The 24,264-nt window shown below is 50.5% G+C and overlaps 2 protein-coding genes across 2 annotated transcripts in view; one reads left to right on the top strand and one right to left on the bottom strand.

The window, feature by feature from the left end:
* The window catches only part of ATP5F1C (ATP synthase F1 subunit gamma), a 375,672-nt gene that overhangs the window by 245,740 nt on the left and 105,668 nt on the right, over positions 1–24,264 (bottom strand). The window lies entirely within an intron of this gene.
* Positions 151–23,465, top strand: LOC133355506 (intraflagellar transport protein 122 homolog). Its single transcript, XM_061572831.1, is given in 25 exon segments — positions 151–291; positions 1,053–1,128; positions 1,918–2,109; positions 3,211–3,349; positions 3,506–3,708; positions 4,935–5,072; positions 7,362–7,526; positions 7,902–8,099; positions 8,686–8,826; positions 9,552–9,605; positions 11,079–11,240; positions 11,925–11,996; positions 11,998–12,092; positions 13,228–13,399; positions 14,173–14,275; positions 14,725–14,865; positions 15,297–15,394; positions 16,021–16,121; positions 17,080–17,116; positions 17,118–17,246; positions 18,322–18,433; positions 19,043–19,180; positions 20,010–20,092; positions 20,546–20,707; positions 22,075–23,465. Coding segments are annotated over 25 exon segments (3,108 nt in total). The 5' UTR covers positions 151–184; the 3' UTR covers positions 22,165–23,465.

Below are 24,264 nucleotides of genomic sequence, written 5' to 3'. Positions count from 1 at the left end.
ATGTATACATGTGCCCACTATTTCTGTATCCTGTCTTGAGTATGTTGTTGCATTTAACGCAATATAACCCCACGTTTTGAATGACCGCCGTCATGCCAAGACCGCCGCAATCCTCTGCTTCCCGCTTCTCGGCTTTCCACGTCTGTCCAGCTGGACTAATGACGGGCAGTACCTGGCTCTGGGGATGTTCAACGGCGTCGTGAGCATCCGCAACAAGAACGGCGAAGAGAAGGTGAAGATTGAAAGGCCAGGGGGCCACCCCGTCTGGTCCATCTGCTGGAGCCCATCGCGGTGAGATGTAGGCCGAGCCTGGCAATCGATTGTGTCTGAGGCCGATGTCAAGGCCCGGTCACGACACGTCGCGTCGTGGGAAGACATTCACTTGTGGCCAGGTGAGAGCTCATACCAGGAGACACCAGATGAGACACTAGATGAAGATGTCTGGTGTCTTTTGGGCAGTGGTAGTGTAGCGGTTAGCGTGCTGCGCTATGAACCCAGCCATCCAGGTTCAATTCTGAACCGGTCCTGGGCCTCGCCTAGGTCAAATCAGCCTCAAATGAGTACCTAGTGCGATGTGTAAACATTGCCACTGGGGAGATAAGGCGGCCGGGCGTGGTGCTGGCCACCCACCCCCTCGTGTGCCGTGTCGGCCTTCATAGGTGCTCGCCAACAGCACTTGTCCCAGCATTCTGCTAAGGCTATACGAGGGATCCTTGTACAATGTTTGAGAGCCTGGATAGTGCTGATACAAACGAGGTAAGAACCGTCATCGTCAGTCGCATGCCCCTGGCTGGAACGTCGCGGTCCCAACAAGACGCCGCCAGACGACCCTGTCCTAAGCACGCCGCAATGCTGAGCACAGTCTCTAAGACCGTGATGTTCGACATTGGCCTCAACAGCGCGCGTCCACCACAACCCTGGTTTGCCCCAAGGTCGGCTGCAGTCGGCCGTTGAAGATGGTACGCAGGGCTCCGGTGCGATTTGCCGAGGCGTCCGTCTGGACAACGCGTGGTCTATTTATATTTTGTTTTTATGGTGTGTGCTGCCCGTAGGGAAGATCATCACGACACACTAGCGATATCGGACTGGGGGCAGAAGCTGTCCTTCTATCAGCTCAGTGGCAAACAGGTACCGTGCGGTGCAGTGGCAAGTCATTCCGTGTGCAATGACATTAATAGTTTCAATTAATATAGCATCTCAATGCAACTGAAATTTGCAGGATTCACAAACCCCTGGCTCCAAAGCCCTGTAGAACAGTTCTGCATTATCATGCCTACAAATATCACTACTGCCACCACCAACACGCCTACCACAACCATGTACACACACTGTCACCACTCAGACCACTACCACCTCACCCACCACCACCAAACGCACTACCACTAAACCACTATCACACCCATCAGCACTACCACAAAGACAACGATCTCCCATATAGCCTTCACAGACTGTTGGGGTAAATGCTGTTAGCGAGCACCTATGAAGGCCGACGTCATTACCACTCCTACCACTACATCCCATCACACCCACCACAACACCCCCTAACCCTTGCATGGCTATCATCGCTACCACCACCACAACACACTTCCACTTGAGTCACGTTCACTACCAACACCACGACAAGATCGTCTTACCTTGACCACGCCACCGACCACACGCCACCATTTTCTCTCTATTTGCGCTCGTCACCGAGTCCGTAATCTGCACGGCCGGTGAGACTGCCGGTCTCGGGAGGATGGTGTCGCCTCTCAGCCAGTGGTATCACTCGCCTGCTGCTGCCCATGCTGGTGCTCGGTGTGGCTATGTCTGCACATCCGATTAGCACGGTTGGCTACGTACGGTGCGAAAGAAGATTAACAAACGTACATATACGCTGCTACCGGTGCCGGTGGCGATGATGTATGTCACCCCCTGCAGATCGGCAAGGACCGCACGCTGGGCTTCGACCCGTGCTGCGTGAGCTACTTCTCCAAGGGCGAGTACGTGGTGGTGTGCGGCTCGGGCGGCCGCGCACACCTGTACACGCGCGAGGGCGTGCCCCTCGGCCCCGTCGGGGAGCACCCGGCGTGGGTGTGGAGCTGCCGCGTCAAGCCCGACTCGGAATACGTGGTGAGTGACGGAGGAGTAGGGGTGACGTGTGTATTGTAGGTGTGCGCGGTGGTGGAGCGGTTAGCGCGCTGCTGTACGAACCCGGCGACCCGGGTTCGATTCCCGCTCACGGCCAACACCAGTCACGATTATCTGAACCTGTCCCGGGCCTCCCCTAGGTCGACTCAGCCTCAAATGAGTACCTGGTGCGATGTGTAAACATCGCTGCTAGGGAGACAAAGGCGGCCAGGCGTGGTGTTGGCCACCCACCCCCTCGTGTGCCGAGCCGGCCTTTATAGGTGCTCGCTAACAGCACTTGCCCCTACAGTTTGAAGGCTATATGGGGGATCTTTGTCTTGTAGCAGTTAGCGCACTGCGTTACGAACCCGGCGACTCGAGTTTGATTCCCGCTCACGGCCACCAACACTAGCGACAATTATCTGAACCAGTCCTGGGTGTCCTTGAGGTTGAAAGGTGGTTGAGCGTGGTGCTAACTACCTACTCCCTCGTGTGCCGTGTTGGCCTTCATATGTGCTCGCTAAGAGCACTTGCCCTTACAGTCTGTTAGGATTATATGGGGGATAGTTGTTTATTGGCATAGTTGTGCATGGTTGGTGTGTACTCTTAGGTTTTTTTGGTAAAGTCACAAAGTCACATAGGTGACTTTACCGAAAAAACCTAAGAGTATGAATCCTTGCAGTCACGAAAGCTTCAAATCTAGAATGGTTGGTATGGTTATGTTCTTTGGTATAGGTATATGTTTGTGTGTGTCTGGACTGATGCAAGGGGCTATTAACCCCCCCCACCTTAAATGACTAACCGAAGGACCACGAGGCACAAAACCCAAGCATAATACCACCAAGGGGGACAGGCATCAATGACGTCTCCTGGCCAAACCCTGTATGGCAGAGTCAGGGGACTGTAACCCTCCTCCACCCCCTCGGGGAGCCTGCATAACCAAAGGCAATCGCTGCGGGTAACCGCTTGGAACGTACAAACATCCGCTGGGGAGGAGAGACGACCCGTCATCTGTCGGGAGCTGTGCAATGACATTTCACGTCCACAATAAAATTCGAAATGTATCTTTTTAAAAATATGTTATTTCGTGCGCCCACCCGTTAGGCGCTGGGCAGCCAGGATGGCACGGTGTCGTACTTCCAGTTGGTGTTCAGCACGGTGCACGGCCTCTACAAGGACCGCTACGCCTTCCGCGAGAACATGACCGACGTCATTGTGCAGCATCTCATCACCGAGCAGAAAGGTGCCAAACAACCGCACACTCTTTGTTTCATCTGTTATTAAGTACAACTTTGCGGCTTTCTTCGTTTGAGTGCATTGCATCGATCGCTTTGTGCGGGGGGTTCACGTTTCCAATGTTTTGTTACGCTCACCATCACCGGCGTGGATTGCATCGAAGTGAGGATCCGCTGCAAGGAGCTGGTGAAGAAGATCGCCATTTACCAACACCGGCTCGCGATCCAGCTGCCGGAGAAGATCGTCATCTACGAGCTGGTGTCGGACGACTCCGCCGACATGCAGTACCGCGTCAAACAGAAGATCGGCCGGCGCTTCGACTGCAACCTGCTTGTCGTCTGCTCCAAACACATCATCCTCTGCCAGGTGCTGTGATGACAATGAATTATGGTAATGTAATGATAACGATGATGATAACAATGATGATTAACCCGTGCCGAGCCGCGTTTCTCCATAGCCACATCATTATTATTATTTTTTTTTTTACAAGCGATAACCACTTTTTCAGGACGTAAAATATATATTAAAGGGCCCTTTTGAAGTGTCTCCGAGGCCATCCTCCAACACAATGCTCGCTGCACGCGTTCCGGATGGGAGTGTCTTTGTCTTGCAACGTGACACCAATGACACACTTTGAATATACATTTTATTTTTAAATATGTGAAGAGGTCATTTTGGGTAATAGCACCATACCTTGACCGATTCTCAAATCTTTCCTCAATGATTACGAGGTTACTATAATTCCAATTACAGATTATCTCAATGAGCATTTATCCAGTCAACTGAAAGTTGATGTGCTAATACTGAGCTGCAAAGGAAATGACCTATATATTAAAGGGACTGTATTCAGCGCTACAATTTTAACTGACCTCATTCACTTTAACGGAGACCTATGCATTAAAGTAACCTCATTCATCTTCTTGGTTCTTTCGGTAAAGTCACGTAGAAGGGAAGTAATAAAATAATAAAAATAAAACATAATAAAATAATTCTCACGACGTTTCGGCCACAACGCAAGTAGCCGTCCTCAGGTGAAGAACAGGTCTGTCAGAAAGACAGCGTCCGAGCACGGCTGCTTGCGTTGTGGCCGAAACGTCGTGAGAATTATTTTATAATGTTTTATTTGTATTATTTTATTACTTCCCTTCTACGTGACTTTACCGAAAGAACCAAGAAGATGAATCCCTGCAGTCACGAAAGCTTTAAATCGAAATTTAACTTCATTCACTTTGATTGAGACCGGAGCAGTTCTCGAAAAACAGCAGTCTTGATTGGCGGCCACCATACTAAAAATGTTAGGAACTACCGCACGAACCCATGTCCTAATTTGACCCTGAACCTCTTCGTAACCTTCCACAACAGTGGCTCTGCATGTGTGTATGTATGTTGAGCCTCTTTTTTAGCACCGCACGTAGCCAACCGTGCTAATGGGCCCTGACCCGGCCAAGTAAAGAAGGCTGATGATCAGAGAGTCATTGACGTCTGTATCAAAACATTTCTCGCATGAACCAGGAGAGGGTGCGGCTGCGCTTGACCCCATGACCTCCTGACCCCTCCGCCCCTCCCCCGTCCCCGTACTTCACCACGCCCAGGAGAAGCGGCTGCAGTGCCTGACTTTTGGCGGCTTGAAGGAGCGTGAATGGGTGATGGAGTCACTCATCCGGTACATCAAGGTGATCGGCGGCCCCGCGGGGAGAGAGGGACTTCTCGTGGGCCTCAAGAACGGACAGGTAAGGACGATGGTACCACTGTTGGACGTCTGAAAAAAGAGCTTCATAGCTCATCGGATTCCTCAAGTGTAAATACACATTCTGATGATTCTGAACTCCTAATGAGCATCAGAATCTTTATTTAGCTTGGAGAAGTCCGATGACCTGTGAAGCGCTTTTCACAGACGTCCAATAGAGGTGGGTCAGAAAGTTACAACAAACAGTGCCAAAAAAACTGTAGGAGTGAAAAGTATAGGAAAGGTAAGCAAATCACTACAATTTAATAAATAAACTTATCAGTGTTTTCGTTTACCAGGTAAGGCCCACTGAGCTATTAATTTTTTTTCAGAAGCGATATGGCCACAAATGATAGCTCAACAAAGTGGCTGATCGTCGTGTGGACATTTATAGCTGCCAAAAACTCTAAATGTAGAACGTCAGCAAACGAACCTCAACTAGTAGCCAGATAACAAATAGACAAATATCCCCCCCCACCCTGGTATTCTACTACAACACTCACACATTCATTAAACGTACAACAACATCAGCCGCTATTCGCCAATAAGTGATGTCACCACGGTGCTTGTGCCAGGCTAGGTGCACTTCGAGACTATCATGTGCAGTGTCGAAGGCCCCGCTGGCAGGAGGTCATGGGACAGACCCTGGTGGGTTAACCAACTGCGATGACTTGACAAATGCATATAACAAGAACGTAAAACACACATACCCTTGTGAGTAGGGGGTGGGGGTATGTATAGACCTTCTAAAGTTGTTAAACATTTTACTGAGCAATTTACCAAATATTAAAAAGTAGGTGAACTGGTGCGGGATCCTATATACAGGTCTGAAATCATTTCACTAGACAATTCACTGAGGATTAAACAGAGTAAACTGATGCAGGTTCCTTAACACACACGTGGGACTCGTTCCTAGATTTACGTCATCTCCTCATCACAGTAAGACATTGGAGCAGTGGTTCTTCTTCACCTGGGGTGCACGCACCCCCTGGGGGTGCGAGATGCCCTTTCTGGGATTGCGAGACATGGGCAGATTTTTTTTTAAGGTAAATCATCGAAAACAGCAATGAAGCACGGGCACTTGAGTTACAACTCCTTTGTTTCATCAAACCCTCTGTATTTATTAACATTATACACGATTGAGAACCAAAGAGGTGCAAGGCTGCAGTAAATGTTAAGAACCACTGAGCTAGATATAGCAACAAGATGACTCAGTTGGCAGCACTGTTCACACATACACACAGACGCAAACACACACACGTGAAAAGACAAAAATAAATGTCTTCCATATAGCAGCGGCAACACTCTCATACATAACACAAACATTGAACAAAAATGCATAGTCCCATATCACCCACACAAAATTTTGATCTCTAATGACCACAATGACTAAGATCTCTCGTGTAGCGTACACAGGCTGTTGGGGCAAGTCTTGTAAGCTAGCACCTATCTTGCGCTAGCCAAGCAAACGAGGGGGTGGTGTGACCAGCGGAACGCCCCCTTCCATCTTTGTCTCCCCAGTGGTGATGTTTATACCCCTTGTTAGGTACTCGATCTAGGGGAGGCCATACGCACACAAATACACACGCCCACTTGCAAACAAAGACAAAGATCCCCCGTAAGTATGGTCGAATAATAACCCCGCCGTCCAATACGTCATGAGGAGGCCATCATCTCGTAGTGGATTGATGTCAGACTGTCAATTATTTTAGAGAAAAAAAGGGTGGCACAAATATTTTTAAAGGGGGACCAAAAATCGAGAATTTTTGTTTTTTGTGGGAAACGAATATTCTTTTCTAGAAGAAATATTGTATAAGGGGAAAAATACCATGCTGATAAAATAAACCAAACAAACAAAAATCCCCGTTTAACCTTTACAGACTGTTGGGAAAAGTGTTGTTAGCGAGCACTTATGAAGGCCTGAACGGTACACGAGGGGGTGGGTGGCCAGCACCACACCTCCCTAGTAGCGATGTTTACACACCGCACCAGGTACTCATTTGAGGCTGAGTCGACCTAGGGGAGGCCCAGGACCAGTTAACATAATCGTCACTCGTGTTGCCGTGAGCGGGAATTGAACTCGGGTCGTCGGGTTCATAGCGCAGTGCGCTAACCACTACACTACCCACTTATAAACGGACACGCACACATGTACGTAAAAGCACAAGGGCAAACGAATAAGCACACTTACCACTGTTTGGCTTTTGATAATTCTATATATTTATATCGTGCGGTCTTGTCCCTGTCACCTGTCGCTCCATTCCCACCATCTCCTACTCTCTTTGTCTCTCAGATCCTGAAGATCTTCGTGGACAACCTCTTCCCAATCGTGCTGCTCAAGCAGGCGACGTCAGTGCGCTGCCTGGACATGAGCACATCACGCAACAAGCTGGCCGTGGTGGACGAGCACAACGTGTGCCTCGTGTACGACCTGCGCACGCGCGAGCTGCTCTTCCAGGTGCCTGCCCTCTTGCGTGACTGCGGCGGCGTCACCGCAACTACGTAGTGACGTGCCCAACGTTCGGTTCGCGTGTTACGGACTCCGGGCGCGCTGCCTGATCGCAGAAGCTAAACAGGGTTGAGCCTGGGTGGTGCTTGGATTGGCTCCCGTAATGGGTACAACTGGTTTTGTAGGCTGCTGCTGCTGCTACATCAACCCCTCCCGTCCTATAAAACCCACGACAAACTTGAGCCACGGGTGATCTGTGGCTCTCTCACAATCGCTCTCTGCATCATCGTTGTTGGTAATTTTGACGTATATCGTGCGCGTGTGTTTGCTGGCGTGCGCACGCACACATGCGCTTGCGTCTGGCTGTGTGCACTTCCTTACCAGGAGCCGAATGCGAACAGCGTGGCGTGGAACACGCAGTGCGAGGACATGCTGTGCTTCTCGGGCGGCGGGCTGCTCAACATCAAGGCGAGCGACCTGCCCGTGCACCAGCAGAAGTTGCAGGGCTTCGTGGTCGGGTACAACGGCTCCAAGATCTTCTGCCTGCACGTCTTCTCAATGTCGGCCGTCGAAGTGCCGCAGGTAAGCCGGTGGCTTCTCTGACTCCGTGAGTGACGGACGAGGGACGTGTCGAGGCTGCTTGGGGGGCGCTGTGTCGACGGGGCGGAGAGGAGAAACATGGAGACAGATTGCCAAAGCAAGAGCCGCAGAGATGTGTGTAGAGGCACGTGGACACGGACACAGACAGACATGGACGGATAACCGACTGGCACAGAGAAATAGATTTGGAGAGTTACAAGAAATACATCGAGAGGCACAGAGAGACACAGAGAGACACTGAGTTAAGACACTGAGGTTTATAGCACTTTGATTCAGAGCAAACAGGAGTGTCATCCCTGCCCGCAGCCAACGTCAGTGATGGATATCTGAGCCAGTCCTGGGTGTCCCCTAGGTCGACTCAGCCTTCAATGAGAAGTTGGTGCAATAAGTAAACGGCAGTACTGGGGAGACAAAGGCGGTGATGCTGGTCACATAACCCCCTCATGCACTATGCTGGCATTTAGAGGTGCTAGCTAATAGCACTTGCCCCCACATTCTATACAGCTATTGCGGGGGGGAGCTTTGTCATTAACTTTATGTGTGTGTGCGTGCGTGTATGTGTGGACAGTCGGCGCCCATGTACCAGTACCTGGAGCGCGGGTTGTACCAGCAGGCGTACCAGATCGCGTGCCTCGGGGTCACGGAGACCGACTGGCGGCAGCTGGCGCTGGAAGCGCTCGAAGGGCTCGACTTTGACACGGCCAAGAAGGTGGCTCGGCAGGACGGCACCCCAAATTCCACTTATACCACCACCACTGTTTACATCACTTTTATTTAAAACTAATTTCTTTCGAACTGCTTCTTGTGTTTAGTTTGTTGTCCTTCTCCCACACACCATTGGAACCTCATTTGCCAGTAAAAAATATGATAATAGTTTTTTTATCCTTCTATCTGGCAATAAAACTGACACTTTTTTTTTACAAAGAGTCATGTTTGCATAGACCACAATACCTGCAGCCATAATGCAAACAAAAAACATAACTCTGATAATATATGCACTGTCCTTGAAGTTGATTAGTCCACACCCGAGACAGCTTTCCTTAGAGCCTAGTCTCACATGGGTTGGACCAGATGACGCCAAAAGGCGCACAACTCAAAGACAATGAACCATCAGAGTATGAGAGCTCGGAGAAAGCATTTACACCATTGGAACCTCATTTGCCAGTAAAAAATATGATAATTGCTTTTTTACCCTTCTATCTGGCAACAAAACTGACACCTTTTTTACACCTCCGATTAGCACGGTTGGCTACGTACGGTGCGATAGCCACACCAGCGATACAGCCACGATCATCACTACTGCTACAACTACCACCACTGCAATCGCCGCTACAACTGCAACGACCATCGCTACAATCCACCATCATTCTGTGATGACCACCACCACTGCAACCACCGTTGTGTGAAACCTACTGTGTGTGATACCCACCCCAGGCTTTTATCCGAGTGAGGGATCTCAGATACCTGGAGCTCATCTACAGCATAGAGGTGAGCGGTGGCGCACGAGTTAGCACACTGCGCAACCTGAGTTTGAGTCCCGACAACGGCTAGCATCGGTCGCGAGTGATACCTGAATGGATTTTGGGACCCCCTCCCCTGCTTCATCAACCTGGCCTGACAAATTGCGGTGAAGTATGGTCCAATAATAAGCCCGCCGACCAATACGGCATGAGGAGGCCATCATCTCGTGGTGGATTGATATCAGACTGTCAATTATTTTAGAGAAAAAAAGGTGGCACAAATATTTGAAATTGGACCGGAATCCGGAATTTTAGTTTTTGTGGGAAACGAACATTCTTTCCTGGAACAAATATTGTATAGGGGGAAACATACCATGCTGATAAAACAAACCAAACAAACAAAAATCCCAATTTAGCCTTAACAGACTGTTGGGTAAAGCGCTGTTAGCGAGCACCTATGAATGCCGGAACGGTACACGAGGGGGTGGGTGACCAGCACCACGCCCGACTGACTTTGTCTCCCTAGTGGCGATAATTACACACCACACCAGGTATTCATTTGAGGCTGAGTCGACCTAGGGGAGGCTCAGGACCGGTTCAGATAATCATCACTGGTGTTGGCCATAAGCGGGAATCGAACTCGGGTGATCAGGTTCGTGGCGCAGCGCGCTAACTGCTACACTACCACTCCCACACCATGTTATCCTATGGGGAAATGAAAATATACAAAAATGAAATGTTATTTTTTCACGTTTTGTGTCATAGTTAGGGACACTAACGCTGCACAAAAGTTACATTAGTCAGTAGCCCTTGATGATCTTGTAAATCTTCTTGGTTCTTTCGGTAAAGTCACGTAGAAGGGAAGTAATAGAATAATAATGTTTTATTTTTATTATTTTATTACTTCCCTTCTACGTGACTTTACCGAAAGAACCAAGAAGATGAATCCCTGCAGTCACGAAAGCTTTAAATCGAAAGATCTTGTAAATGTGCACAATTGAACGATTTAAATGTTTGTAAAGAAAATTTAACGGAGTTCACGATAGTCACATTTTGGATTAAACCCTCTGGTCACCCTTACCCCAGGGCCACTTACGCAACCCTGTAGTATAGTCCGACACCAGCGGCTTAGACCCCACTTACACGTCGTGGATGCTTACGCGGCCCTCTAGTATAGTCCGACACCAGCGGCTTAGACCCCACTCACACGTCATGGGTGCTTACGCGGCCCTGTAGTATAGTCCGACACCAGCGGCTTAGACCCCACTCACACGTCGTGGATGCTTACGCGGCCCTGTAGTATAGTCCGACACCAGCGGCTTAGACCCCACTCACACGTCGTGGATGCTTACGCGGCCCTCTAGTATAGTCCGACACCAGCGGCTTAGACCCCACTCACACGTCGTGGATGCTTACGCGGCCCTCTAGTATAGTCCGACACCAGCGGCTTAGACCCCACTCACACGTCGTGGATGCTAACCCCCCCCTGCCACCCCTCCAGGAGCGGCGGCGGCGTGGCGAGAGTGCCCAGGAGCTGTTCCTGGCGGATGTGCACGCCCACCGTGGACGCTTCCACGACGCCGCCAAATTCTACAAGCGTGCCGGCCACGAGAGCCGGGCTCTCGCCATGTACTCCGACCTGCGCATGTTCGACTGCGCCAAGGTGCACACCTCACTCCCTCGACCTGACCCTTGCGCATTGCCCCTTGACACGCCCAGGTCCTGGGAAGCTGTGCCATTTGGCGTGAAGTACCGGGGAGCGTACGAACGACTGAGTCAGTAAGTGGCTAAACGAGAGAGTGAGTATGTTGGAGCGAGAAAATGAACGAGGTTATTGAGTGAATGAGCAGAAAGGGAGCAAGTGAATGTGTGAGCTCGTGGCTGAGTGAATGAGGTGATCCAGTGAGCAATGAAATGCACGAGCGGTCAATTGAGTGAATGGGCGAGAAAGTAAATGTGTAGGCTAGTAAATGTGCAAGAGAGTGAGCGATGAATTCCACAGATGAGAAAGCGAGTCATTAACGGTGTGTGCAAGTGATCAACCGAGAAAGTGAGCGGATGAATACAAGGACAAAAGATTAATGAGCGAGTGAGTGAGCAAGTGGAGTAGCAAGCGAGTCAACATACTCTTAGGTTTTTTCGGTAAAGTCACGTAGGTGTTGCCTCCGAAACGTCGTGATTTAATTGAGTTATTTGCATTTATTATTATTTTATTATTATTTTTTAACCTACGTGACTTTACGGAAAAAACCTAAGAGTATGAATCCTTGCAGTCACGAAAGCTTCAAATCTAGAAGCGAGTCAACCTTTCAACGTCCTTTCCGCCACGCTCGTGCGCCGAACGCAGGAGTTTGTGGCGTCGGGCGACCCCAAGGACACGCGGCTGCTCATGCGCAAGCAGGCGGACTGGGCGCAAGGCGGTCAAGGACCCCCGCGCCGCTGCCGACATGTACCTGGCGGCCGGAGAGAATGTCAAGGCGATTGAAATCATCGGGCAGAATGGATGGGTTGACATGTGAGCCGCGACACGTGCACGCGTTTTTACTGCCATGTCCACCAGCACTGCCACTAATCGGCAAAAGTGCTGGCAGTCTCGTCGATATTGTTGCGAGCGTCGGTAGCATCAGCCTTATCATCGACATCGCCACTGGCAGCTTCTGTAGCATCAGCGGTTTCCTTAATGTCAGCAGCAGCATCAGCAATTATCACCATCGTTAGCGTCTGCAACATCATTATGATCGTCGTCAGCATCAACAGTATCTGCCACATTGGCGTTATGAGCATTATCATAGCCACCACCGTCATCATGATCATCAGCGGTATCTGCAATGTCAGCATTATCACCATAGGCATCAATAACTTCACCACAATCAGCATCATTAGAATGTGCAACATCCGTGTCATCATAATAGTTATCACCACCACCACCACCTTTTGTATCTGTCTGCCTCTTCCTGTCTCTGTCTTACCCAAGTCCTAAACACCTCTCTCATTCTAGATTTGAAGCTTTCGTGACTGCAAGGATTCACACTCTTAGGTTTTTTCGGTAAAGTCACGTAGGTAAAAAATAAAATAAAAAATTACTAAAAGTAATAATAAAAATAAAATAGAATAATAAATCACGACGTTTCGGAGGCAACACAAGTCACAGCTAGATTTGCTGTATCAAGTGGATACAGCAAATCTAGCTGTGACGGTCCCACCTGATGACGGAGACTTGTGTTGCCTCCGAAATGTCGTGATTTATTATTTTATTTTATTTCTATTATTACTTTAGTAATTTTTTATTTTATTTTTTACCTACGTGACTTTACCGAAAAAACCTAAGAGTATGAGTACCTCTCTCATTCTCTGGGTCTCTGCCTCATGTAACAGGTCTTGTTGCCGTTTTCATTCTGCGCAGAGCTTGCATTGCTGAGATCCTGGGTTCAAATCCATACAGCCGCCTGCAATTAAACTGGGATCTTCAGTGGAGTGAATTTCTCTGGCTCCCTTTTCTGTTGGGATAGCATTGTTGGCATGAGCCCAGGTGTAAGGAATTAAATGGGTCGGCCTCCTTTCCAATTGAGAATTTTTTAGTTTTAAGTGAACTATATTGTATTGTTTTTTTCCCTACGTCTGTGCCCCCGCCTGCGTGCGTGCGCGTGCAGGCTGGTGGAGGTGGCGCGCCGCATGGACAAGGCAGATCGCGAATCTCTGGCGCTGTGTGCCCAGCACCTGCAGCGGCTGGGCCAGCACGGCTACGCGGCCGAGGCCTACGGCAAGATGGGGGACTGGGCCGCCCTGCTCCGGCTGCACGTGGAGACACGACACTGGGACGAGGTGGCCGCTCGCCACGCACCACGCCCCGCCCCCCACTCCCCATACCCCCCTTCCCCTCTCTCTCTGGCCCGCATCATCGCACACCTCAACCGATTGGTTGTGCCCTCAGTCATAAAAATGATATTTTCGTTTACAGGGTGCTTACTTAAATACCTTTGCATCTTAAAAGTGCCTTTTCAAATTTGGTCCATGACAGCAGCACACATGGCCTACACTTTCAGAATGTCACGGGATCTTTAACATCTGCTGTTAAGCAGACGATGTGCAGTTTACACATGCAGTATTAACTAGGGTAGCCTTTGGGATATGAACCACGTACTTCTGCAACAAGGGGTGATAATGAGACGTCACAGTCATCTCTTCATCAACTCCCTCACTCGTTTCACCTATACAGTCCTTTGTCAGTCAACTGCTGGATGAAGGCCTCTCCACACAACGTCGATCATTGGGGTTGTTTGACCATACCGCACCATGCTGGTTGGTGCAGGTTGCCCACTGATGTGAGCCTTGACCAGGAATGGATTTCAGGTAGCTAGCTTCATAGCACTGTATCTGTACTCACTCATTGTGTCTGTCCTTCTCTGCCTGACCCAGTGGCATAGCATGGCTGTTATGGCCCCTGGTGCAAGAAATGAAATTGAAGCATGTGTCCAATTTTTCCCTAGACCGGCACCAGGATCCCCACCAAACCTTTTGCGCCCCGGTGCATTTGCACCGCCTGCACCCCCAATAACAACCGGTCTGTTGCTGTCTCCGTCCCCGAACTCTGGCAGGCGTTTGCGCTGGCAGAGCGGCACCCCGAGTTGCGCGATGAGACGTTTGTGCCGTACGCTCGCTGGCTCGCGGAGAACGACCGCTTTGAGGAGGCGCAGAAAGGCACGTGCTGCACCCTCCTCCATCGGCGGCTTGCGTTGCAACGTCGGTTGTGTGGTGTCGCGATGTGGTGGCGATGTTATGCGATGCGGTGTTGGTGTTGTCATGGAATTTTGGTGCCAGTTGCGGTGATGTTACGTGGTGGTGAGGGTAATATGATGTGGTAATTGTGTGGTGTGATGTAGTGGTGGCAGTGGTTGTGGTACGATATGGCCGTAGTGTAATGCCGTTGACGTTGTGCTGCGTGACAATACGTTGGTTTGTGCACTCGCGACGCACACGATAAATCGTGCGCGTGAGATTCTGTTATTTGCAGTTTGCGCACACAGCAAATTACAGCACGTCAAGGTCGCGTTTGTGGTCACCGTTATGTATGTATGTTGAACTTATTTTGCACCGTACGTAACCAACCATGCTAATCGAGAGGTGCGGTTGTGATTGTGGGCCGACAGCGTTCCACAAGGCGGGGCGGCGTGGGGAGGCGGTGCACGTGCTGGAGACGCTGACGCACAACGCAGTCGCTGAGAGTCGCAGCAACGATGCGGCCTACTACTACTGGATGCTGTCGACACAGTGCCTGGACATCGCTGGCAGTGCGGCGCACACGCACGACACATGCACGAGACACGCACGACACACGCACGACACACGCACGACACACGCATGCACGGCACACAAATTGTACACACACGGCGCACGCATGCATGGCACCCACATGGCACACACATGGTGCACGCATGAACTGCACGCACATGGCGCACGAATGAACGGCACACACACAGCGCGCACATGCACATTACACACGGCACACGCGGTTTTAGGGCACACACACACGCATATGGAGCACGCATGCGGTACACACAGGGAACAGATACAGGACGCAGACACACACACACATGGCACACACACACGGCACACGTGACTCACAAACAGCACATAATGCAAACAAAGATCAGAGTTGGCTGAAACACTCTTGTACCTCTACCCCGACCTCACATCTGGCCAATTGGCCGCTGCTCGCCAGGTGACACGGCGCAGGCGGAGGAGATGCTGAAGAAATTTGAGCAGTTCCAGCACCTGGCTGAGCTGTACTACGCCTACCACTCCATCCAGCGCTACACCGTGCGTCCCACAGACACATACGTGCACTAGGGTTGCTGCGATTTAATTTCTCACAATATGACAACAAATATCACGGTGGCGTGTCGCGGTGGCGAGATGTTAACTACCTTGCCTGGTATCCAGGAGGGGGTGGATTCGATCCCGACCCTGTTGCCTGTATATTTGGGCCTCTGGTTATCAAACGGATTTTTTTTTATTTTACAACCTTTGAAACTGTTATAGGACAGAACACAACACAAAGGCTATGTGCTATTGTACAATATAAGAGCTTTTCGATTTAAAGCTTTCGTGACTGCAGGGATTCATATTCTTGGTTCTTTCGGTAAAGTCACGTAGAAGGGAAATAATAAAATAAGTAAGATAAAACATAATACAAATCCTCACGACGTTTCGATTGCAACACAAGCAATCATCAGGTGTGAAAACTACAGCACCTGATGATGATTGCTTGTGTTGCAATCGAAATGTCGTGAGAATTTGTATTATGTTTTATTTTTATTATTTCCCTTCTACGTGACTTTACCGAAAGAACCAAGAATATATAATATATAAGAGCCGTTTGTTTCGTGGGTTGAGTGTTTGCAGGGAGTGTCGTTAACGCTTCCCACGCCTGTGGGTTGTGCTAGGATGAACCGTTCACGTCTCACCTCCCCGAGTCGATCTTCAACATCGCCCGCTTCCTCCTGCACAGCCTGGGGCGAGACAGCCCACCGGGGATATCCAAAGTGTGAGTGCTCGGTCCACACTCATTATTTCACTCACTCAACCATTCCTTCTTTCATTCATTTAAATGGATGACTGTATAGCAGCGGTCTTCAACCTTTTTGGCACCAGGGACCGGTTTCGTGGAAGACAATTTTTTTACGGACCGGAGGGTGGGGGGGTTCATCATTGGGTTTTTACCCCTTTTCAAAGAAGCTCTCCAGCGACGTTTGTTTTTTACTCATGTTGCCTAGGGGTTAGCAGCTTGTGGGCTTACCAGAACTGTGGCTGAGACTAGTGTGCAGTGTGGGAAAGAGGCACGGACGGAAGTGGTAAATAATAATAAAATAATTGGGGCGGGCCACGCGCAGACTCACCGCTCTCACCTCCTGCTGCTGTGCGGCCCGGTTCCTAACAGGCCACGGACCGGGGGGTTGGGGACCCCTGCTGTATAGGATTAGCACTGAAATTAAACACCAGTTGTATAGCAGCTTCACAGAAACCTTGAGAAAATACGTTTTGGCAGTGGAGAAGATACAAAGACTGAGAATACCTTACCAGAACAGTATCGGGTGAACAACACAGAAGTTTGGAATGGAACGTGGCATGAAAAGGTTGTAAAAGCAATCGTGAACAGACGTTTTAATTGGTGGGACGTCTGCAGGATGGAGGGGGGCAGCTTACCGTGGACAGGCAGTGGAGTGGCACCCATAGGTGTGAGACCAGGGGAAAAGACAAAAGCCAGAGACTGTGGTGGTGAGACTTTAAAAAACAGAGACCTAGGAGGCCGGGACGTGTTGACCTCGCCACCGTGTGTGGTGATGATGACAATGATGATTTCTATGAATGATGATGCTAACGATGACAATGATGAATAGATGATGATGACGACACCACCAGCCTCCATAGCACTGGATCACAGGTGTACTCTACCACCACAAAGGCACTGACAAACGTGGGGCCTGACTCCGCTCTCCCCGCAGGAACACTCTGTATGCCCTGGCCAAACAGAGCCGCGCAGCTGGGCGCCTACAAGCTGGCACGCCACTGCTTTGAGCGTCTGCTGGCGCTGCGAGTGCCGCCCCGGCTGCAGGAGGCCGTGATGCTGGGCAGCATCACCATTCGCTCGAAGCCCTTCCAGGACAGCGAGGTGTCTCGTGCGTTGGCGTTTTGCGGGAGGGTCAGGGAGGGAAAGGGGCGGTATTTGTGGGGCTGTGATGCAAACGGAAAACCTGATCCTCCATTCTCCCCACACTACCACCCCCCCACACTCCATCCCCCCTACACACTCCTCCGTACCCGTGTCGGGATGTCTTGAGGGTGTATGGGGGAATGCCTTGCGATCACCCGGAATGTGGATGATCTCAGCACATCCCGGAAGCTCAGGGTTGTGAGCCTGGACAGTGCTTGGATGAGTGACCACTATGCTTATGCAGGTGTTATTCGCTGCTGGAGGTGTTTACAACCATGCCCACTGAACCACGTGCTAAGGGGCCATCCATTTAGTACGTACGCAAAAATCCGTAAAAACTTGACCCCTCTCCCCCTCCCTGTACGCATGCTCACTTTTTACACCCCCCCCCCCACCTGCATACGTATGCTTGATGCACCCCCCCCCCCCCCCCCCCCCGAATCCTATAGAACGGCCGATATTTAATCCACGCAGAAACGATTAAGGATTAACTCATTTGAAGGCCAATACCCCCCATACGCAAGCATACGCATTTTGCTTAACCACCCCCTCCATACGTACGTACTAAATGGATGGCCCCTAATCCCACGGCGCATAGGCCCTGCCCACTGCTCTGCCATCCGAGTTCCAAATTCTGATTTTTCACAAGAGCTTTGGGACACTGGGAAAAACCGGGACGTTTCGTATCTTCGGATGGGAGAGACGTACCTGACGTCCGTCGACACGAGAGGGGTGAAGTGCTAGGCAGGACAAATGGAGACACGCGAGACACTGTCAGGGGAACAGAGGAAACATTTTTTATAAATGTTGTGGTTTCACGCTTCAACACACTGGTGGGCTAAAGCAGTGAACTATTTGTCTTTTGTCAACGTGACACTTTTTTGCTGATTGGCCGTGTCGGGTGGTGGAGGGTTACGGCACATTAATAAATAACGCGATATAACCCAAAAAACGTTGATTATGGACAGGGATGTCACAATGGAAAAGTAACTGGGAGATATCTGTGGTTTTTTTTTTCTTCTTCCCATGACAGGAGCTGATCCCCATGTGCTACCGTTGCTCTACCAACAACCCCTTGCTCGGTGGACGTGGAAACGCGTGCGTGAACTGCCGCCAGCCGTTTGTCTACTCCTTCTCATCTTTCGGTGGGGGGGGGGGGGGGGGGGGGGGGCACAGCCAACGATGGTCACCTCGTCGCGCGCTTACAGATGTGCTTCTGCGGCCGTCTGGAACGTTCCTTCCGATGTTAGGAAGCCAACGGAAGCTATGCACTTAAATCATCTTAGATTGTAAAGTGGTTTATTTAGAACTGCTCTTTGTGTTTAGTTTGTTGTCCTTCCCCCCGCACCTCTGATTGGCACGGTTGGCTACGTACGGTGCGAAAGAATTTCAACATGCATACATGCTAGGGCAGGTTTCGGCAACCTGGGGCTGCATGCGGTTCTTTAAGGGCAGCTTGGTGACGTTATTTACATCCTAAGCGGCTCTTGAAATAATTTTTTTGCCGAATTCGAAAACAATTTCTCTTTTTGTTGTTGGTTGCTGACCCCTGTTAGGGAGTCATCAGGGGGGTCAGGGTCAGGCTTATTGTTCAGGTCAGGGTCACGTTTAGGATCGGGGTCATGGTTTGGTTTAGAATTAGGATCAGGAGTAGGATTATGGGATTAGACCTACTCCGGATTCTTGTAGCTACTCTGACCGGAGCCGCCCACCCACCCCTCCCCCTCCCTGTCCTGCCTGTGTCGTGACTGAAGAGGTGCTGCCCCTGGTGGGATTCTCCCTGGAGGACGGAGTGGGCGATGAGGAGGCCTTGTCGCTCATCAACCTGGAGGGGCCTCCCGCCGGCGCCGGGCAGCGTGGGGACACGCGGTGGCGCGAATCGCGAGCCGGAGGTGCGTGGGACGTCTGGCATCGTACCACCGGCAGTGCCACCACCGCCATCATCCTCATCACACTACAGTCAAAGCCAACGTCGGTCTTACCGTTACCACAATAATCACCGTCATCACCATCAAAGGCAAAGTCACTGCTATCATCAAGGCAAACATCACCGCTACCATATTCACCGTCACTGTCAAAGCGAATGACACTGCCGCCATTTTCACTGTCGCCAATACCATTACCACCATCAGGAAATAACGCCACCACCAATATCACCATCACTGACACCATCAAAGCCAACGTCATTGTTACCATTATCACCACTTACCTCTGTCACCTCTACCAACGCCATAACTATTTCATCAACGCTGCTGCCTTCACCAACACAGCCGACGCCATAGTCACCACCGCCACCAGCAGCACTACTATGTTATTTGTTTTACTTTAACTATTTTTTACCTTACCAGGTTAGGCCCACTGAGCTATGTAGCTCTTTTTAAGAAGCGACCTGGCCACAAATGATAGCTCAACGAAGTGGCTTATCATGTGGAAATATGTAGCAGCCAAATACTCACTCTAAACGCATGTTCCTAAATGTGGAGGGAAAAACCGGGGGACCCGGAGAAAAATCCACGCGACTACAGGGAAAACATGCAAACTCCAAATATACAGGTGTCAGGGTCGGGATCAAACCAACGACCTCCTGTATACTAGCCGAGGTTGAACTTCTGTTGCACCGTACGTTGCCAACTGTGCTAATCCGTCCATCTCTCTCAATCCACCTCCCTCCTTGTGCTTGTCTTCTCTCTCCTCCACTGCCCCTTGATCTGCGTTGGTCAGAGGCGGACATGATGGTCATGGAAAATAGCGAGGATGCCGGGGGGGATGCTAACGACCCCTTCGCTGCTCGACTCAGCTTCGAGGTCAGTCGGCTACGCAGAACCCACACACAGCACGCAAGCATACTCGTAACACACGTAAACGTAGATTTGTTGCAGGCAGTAACGCAGTGTACAAAAAACTATTGTTGTACCGTACTTCTACGCTTACACGTCTGTGTGGCATCCCGCACCGACCAGTGTGGTAATGTATGGTCATATAACCCCCAAGACTTGCACAGCACGGGATGGCCTTCATCCAGCAGTGGATTGACACAGAACCCTATAGCCTTACATAAGACTTGGGCTTAAGGTCAGCTGATGACCCAGAATATATTCCTGTGCCCGGCACACCACATCCAGTATATCATATCGAGCGATAGCTGTGGCTGCTACTCGTCACTTGCCACCTACTCCAGTCTACCAGCGACCCGGGAAGTATTCAGTGAGAAATGAAGCCCTGGCATTTGCCGTCGTTGTTCTCGTTGTTTACGGCAGGACGGCGCCGAGTTCGTGCCGGTGGTGCTGAACCGCGCGGCACTGCACTCGCTCAGCCGGCGCCAGGTGCTGGTGAAGCGCTGGCCCCCGCCGCTGCGCTGGCAGTTCTACCGCTCGCTCATGCCCGACGTCCCCATCACCGTGTGCTCCTCCTGCTTCCAGGTCGGGGCGCCGCGATTTACTCGTGTGTTTTGACTGCGGTGCAGTTACAGCTACGGTAACTTTTCTTGCCAGTATCAAAGTGTAATGACAGGGTGACACCTGCTGCCCTGGGAAGGGACTCACGGGTACGGGCACAGAAGTAACAACCAATCGGAGAAGGAGGTGTATCTGGGGCAAAGATAACAGGGGGGCGGGGGGGGGGGTTAGCCGAGATACTCCGGGAACCTGCTCGAAGGTTCCACGAGAGGGCGTGGCCGGAGGCGGGGCCTAGCTCGGGACTCGTGTGGGGTCCTGGGTCCTGGCTGCGTCGCTGCTCGCCAACATCTCTCTCCGTCGTCCAGCCACGTGGAAGATCCCCTGCGTGGTTTCCATCGCCATCATCGTCACGCCGCCAGCCAGCGGCGTAGCCGAGTGAGGGGGATGGGACCACGCCGAGTGATCGGCTGTGTGTGTAGCCAGTAGAGGTGTTAATACCTAGAGTTATGCCCATTGTGAGTAGATAAAGAAGAAGTACCCTCTACACGACTTGTCGCGGAAGTCGCTCATTACAAAAGTATGAAGAATAAGAATAGGTTTTTACCCTTTCTGGCAATAAAACAGGTGTTGAGATCTAGATCTGAAGTTTTCGTGACTGCAATGATCCATACTCTTTGGTTCTTTCGGTAAAGTCACGTAGGTATAAAATTCATTATATTAAATAAAAAAAAGTAATTAAAAAATAAATTACGTGACTTTACCAAAAGAACCAAAGAGTATAGGTGTTGATATGTTCAAACCCCACGGAAATACCTTTTTGCAAGGCATCAAGTCGGCATTAACCACATGTACTTTTGCTATAACATGCTCTGATAATAATATATGCATTGTATTTGCAACTGATTGGCCTATACCAGACACAGCTTTCTTTATGGCTTTGTTTCACCAGTGTCAGACCAGTTTCACCAGTGTCAGGGAATGCCAAAATGCGAACAGTACAACGACAATGCAAGTATCAGAACACTTATAGCTCAGGTTGAGCAGTTATATCTATGGGACCTTTTTTGCCAGTATCAGGAACAATCTCCATTTCCATTATTGAAAGGCCCAACACTGATTAGCATGCGACAAGTCTGCATAACATGTTTATAAAATGTCTATATTTTTTGCAAAACAGCAAACCTTGAGTTGATAAGCATGGTGCGTCTACTTTAAACGTCCGACGACGGTTATGCTGGCAATGATGACGATGATGAGGATAACTACCCTGGCAATGCCGAAGTGGAATATAATCATGCTGGCAATGATGCTGGAAACGACGTGACGGCAACGATAATGACGACGATGGTGACGACGGCGAGGATGTTTCGACCCCCCTTCTCACCCCGCAGATGTTCCACAGCGAGGACTACGAGCTGCTCGTGCTGCAGCACAACCGCTGCCCCTACTGCCGGCGCCCCATCGAGGAGATGGCGCAGTGAACGGGCTGCTGCTGCTGATGATGCTGTAGCTGCTGCTGCTGTAGCTGCTGATGATGCTGTAGCTGCTGCTGCTGCTGGTGCTGCTGCTGCTGATGATGCTGTAGCTGCTGCTGCTGGTGCTGGTGGTGCTGCTGCTGCTGATGATGCTGTAGCTACTGCTGCAGCTGCTGCTGCTGTAGCTGCTGCTACTGCTGCTGTAGCTGCTGCTGCTGCAGCTGCTGCTGCTGTAGCTGCTGCTGCTGGTGCTGTAGTTGCTACTGCTGTAGCTGCTGCTGTAGCTGCTGCTGCAAGTGCTGTAGCTGCTGCTGCTGCTGTAGCTGCTGCTGCAGCTACTGCTGCTGCTGTAGCTGCTGCTGCTGCTGTAGCTGCTGCTGTAGCTGCTGCTGCTGGCGCGGCTCCGCTGAGACTCAGGGGGCGCATCGTGGCCGTGTCCGAGCAAGCGAGCCAGTGCTCAATCTCTCAATGTGCGGTGTTTAGGCACGTGGCGATTCAATTGCTCGATTTGACAATTGATTTTGAAATCGAGCTTGTGAGATGTACTTGTCATACAATGCAAATGATATGCAAATTGTGCAGAAGTGGAGAATCTATGGGCCCGTGGTGGCCGCATGAGGCCTACCGCTTAGGTACGGCCCACGGCCGATATTATCTAGCCGCACGAAGTGAGTAATAAAAGGGAATATTTTTGACCTGGCGACGACACTGTCATTTTATAGTGCTCAACCACTTGCATCACTACAGGGGGCTCTTGCAGGGACAGAAGCAGCCGAGGCGTGCGTTGAAGTGGCCGATGGATTTAAAGAGACAACAAACGCAAACAGGAAACAACATTGACACTTGAATCGAATCATGAACATAAATTGTGACAAACATTACACGCCTACCAAGTCTCTCTCTGCCTCTTGTCATCATAAGCTACGGTCAATCCACCACGTGAGAAAGGCTTCCCCAAGCCGTTGTCATCTCAATGGCCGTGTCAGACATGCTGAACCAGCATCCCAGGGTCTGAGTGCGTCTCTCTTAAGGGGCTCAATGGTTCGTGCCAGAGCACGGCACTTATAGTTTGTCCGCATTTCTCTCATCACACGACATCTCTCACTCTTGTCAATATCGCTCTCATTTCACTACATGTGTCTCATTTCTATCATCGTACCACATCTCTCTTGTGCACATTTTTTCTCACCTCACTGCATCTCTATCTCTCACCTAAGCCGCTTCTGTCGTCTCACTGAGTTTCTACTGGTAGGAACCTCCTGGTTACACCAGCCCACAGGGGACTATTGTGTCTGTCGTGCAGGGACGGGCTGGGTGGGGAGGGAGGGGCTGGGTGGGGAGGGGAGGGTGGGGCTGGGAGGGGAGGGTGGGGGAGGGTGGGGGGTGGGGCTGGATGGGGAGGGGCTGGTCACTCCGTGGTGCCCTTAAAAAACTCAACGTTTAACCTACTCACGTTGGCTTGTGCCCGCCCTCACAGTCGGGCATATTTGCGGAATACACCACGCTGCCATTGACCCTGGCCATTGACCGAGCAACCCAACGTTGCTACCAGCTCCCTCCGCAGGAATGTGTTAAAATCGAAAGGTGGTGGTCCACCTCCCAGCCCCAAAACAACTTATGGTTATGGCCCCCAACGGACGAGCATCGGCCATTGGCTGAGTAGAGCAAAACCACAAGAACACTTCGGTTCATACAGAGGTTGTGCCTATGCCATGCACTTTGAAGGACAATTGCTGAAATGTTGGATGCGATTTTTTAAAAGGACAACGTGATCACTGTGTTTCTGGCTTAGAGCAGAGGAGATAATTAAACACACATTCCTTCAAATTCCCCGCTTTTGGGATGTTTCATACAATTGTATTTAAACCATGAACGCAGATATGTTTATAATAAAGTGTTTATGATTTGTAAAAAAAAAAAATGAGTGTGTCAATTTATACAAATAGTCATTGTACGGGTCTTTCTCAATCCACTGCTGGATCAAGGCCTCTCCATGTGTCGTTCATAGGGGAGCTTTTTGACCATACTTCACCATACTGGTCAGTGCTGTTCAGTTAACGCGGCACCCAGGACTGATTGAGATGTAACTTGCCACTGATGTTAGCC

This window comes from Lethenteron reissneri, chromosome 51 (genome assembly GCF_015708825.2).
Source record: "Lethenteron reissneri isolate LAM-NWPU_2019-01 chromosome 51, ASM1570882v1, whole genome shotgun sequence".
NCBI lineage: Eukaryota > Metazoa > Chordata > Hyperoartia > Petromyzontiformes > Petromyzontidae > Lethenteron > Lethenteron reissneri.
This window is presented reverse-complemented; position numbering and strand designations above follow the sequence as displayed.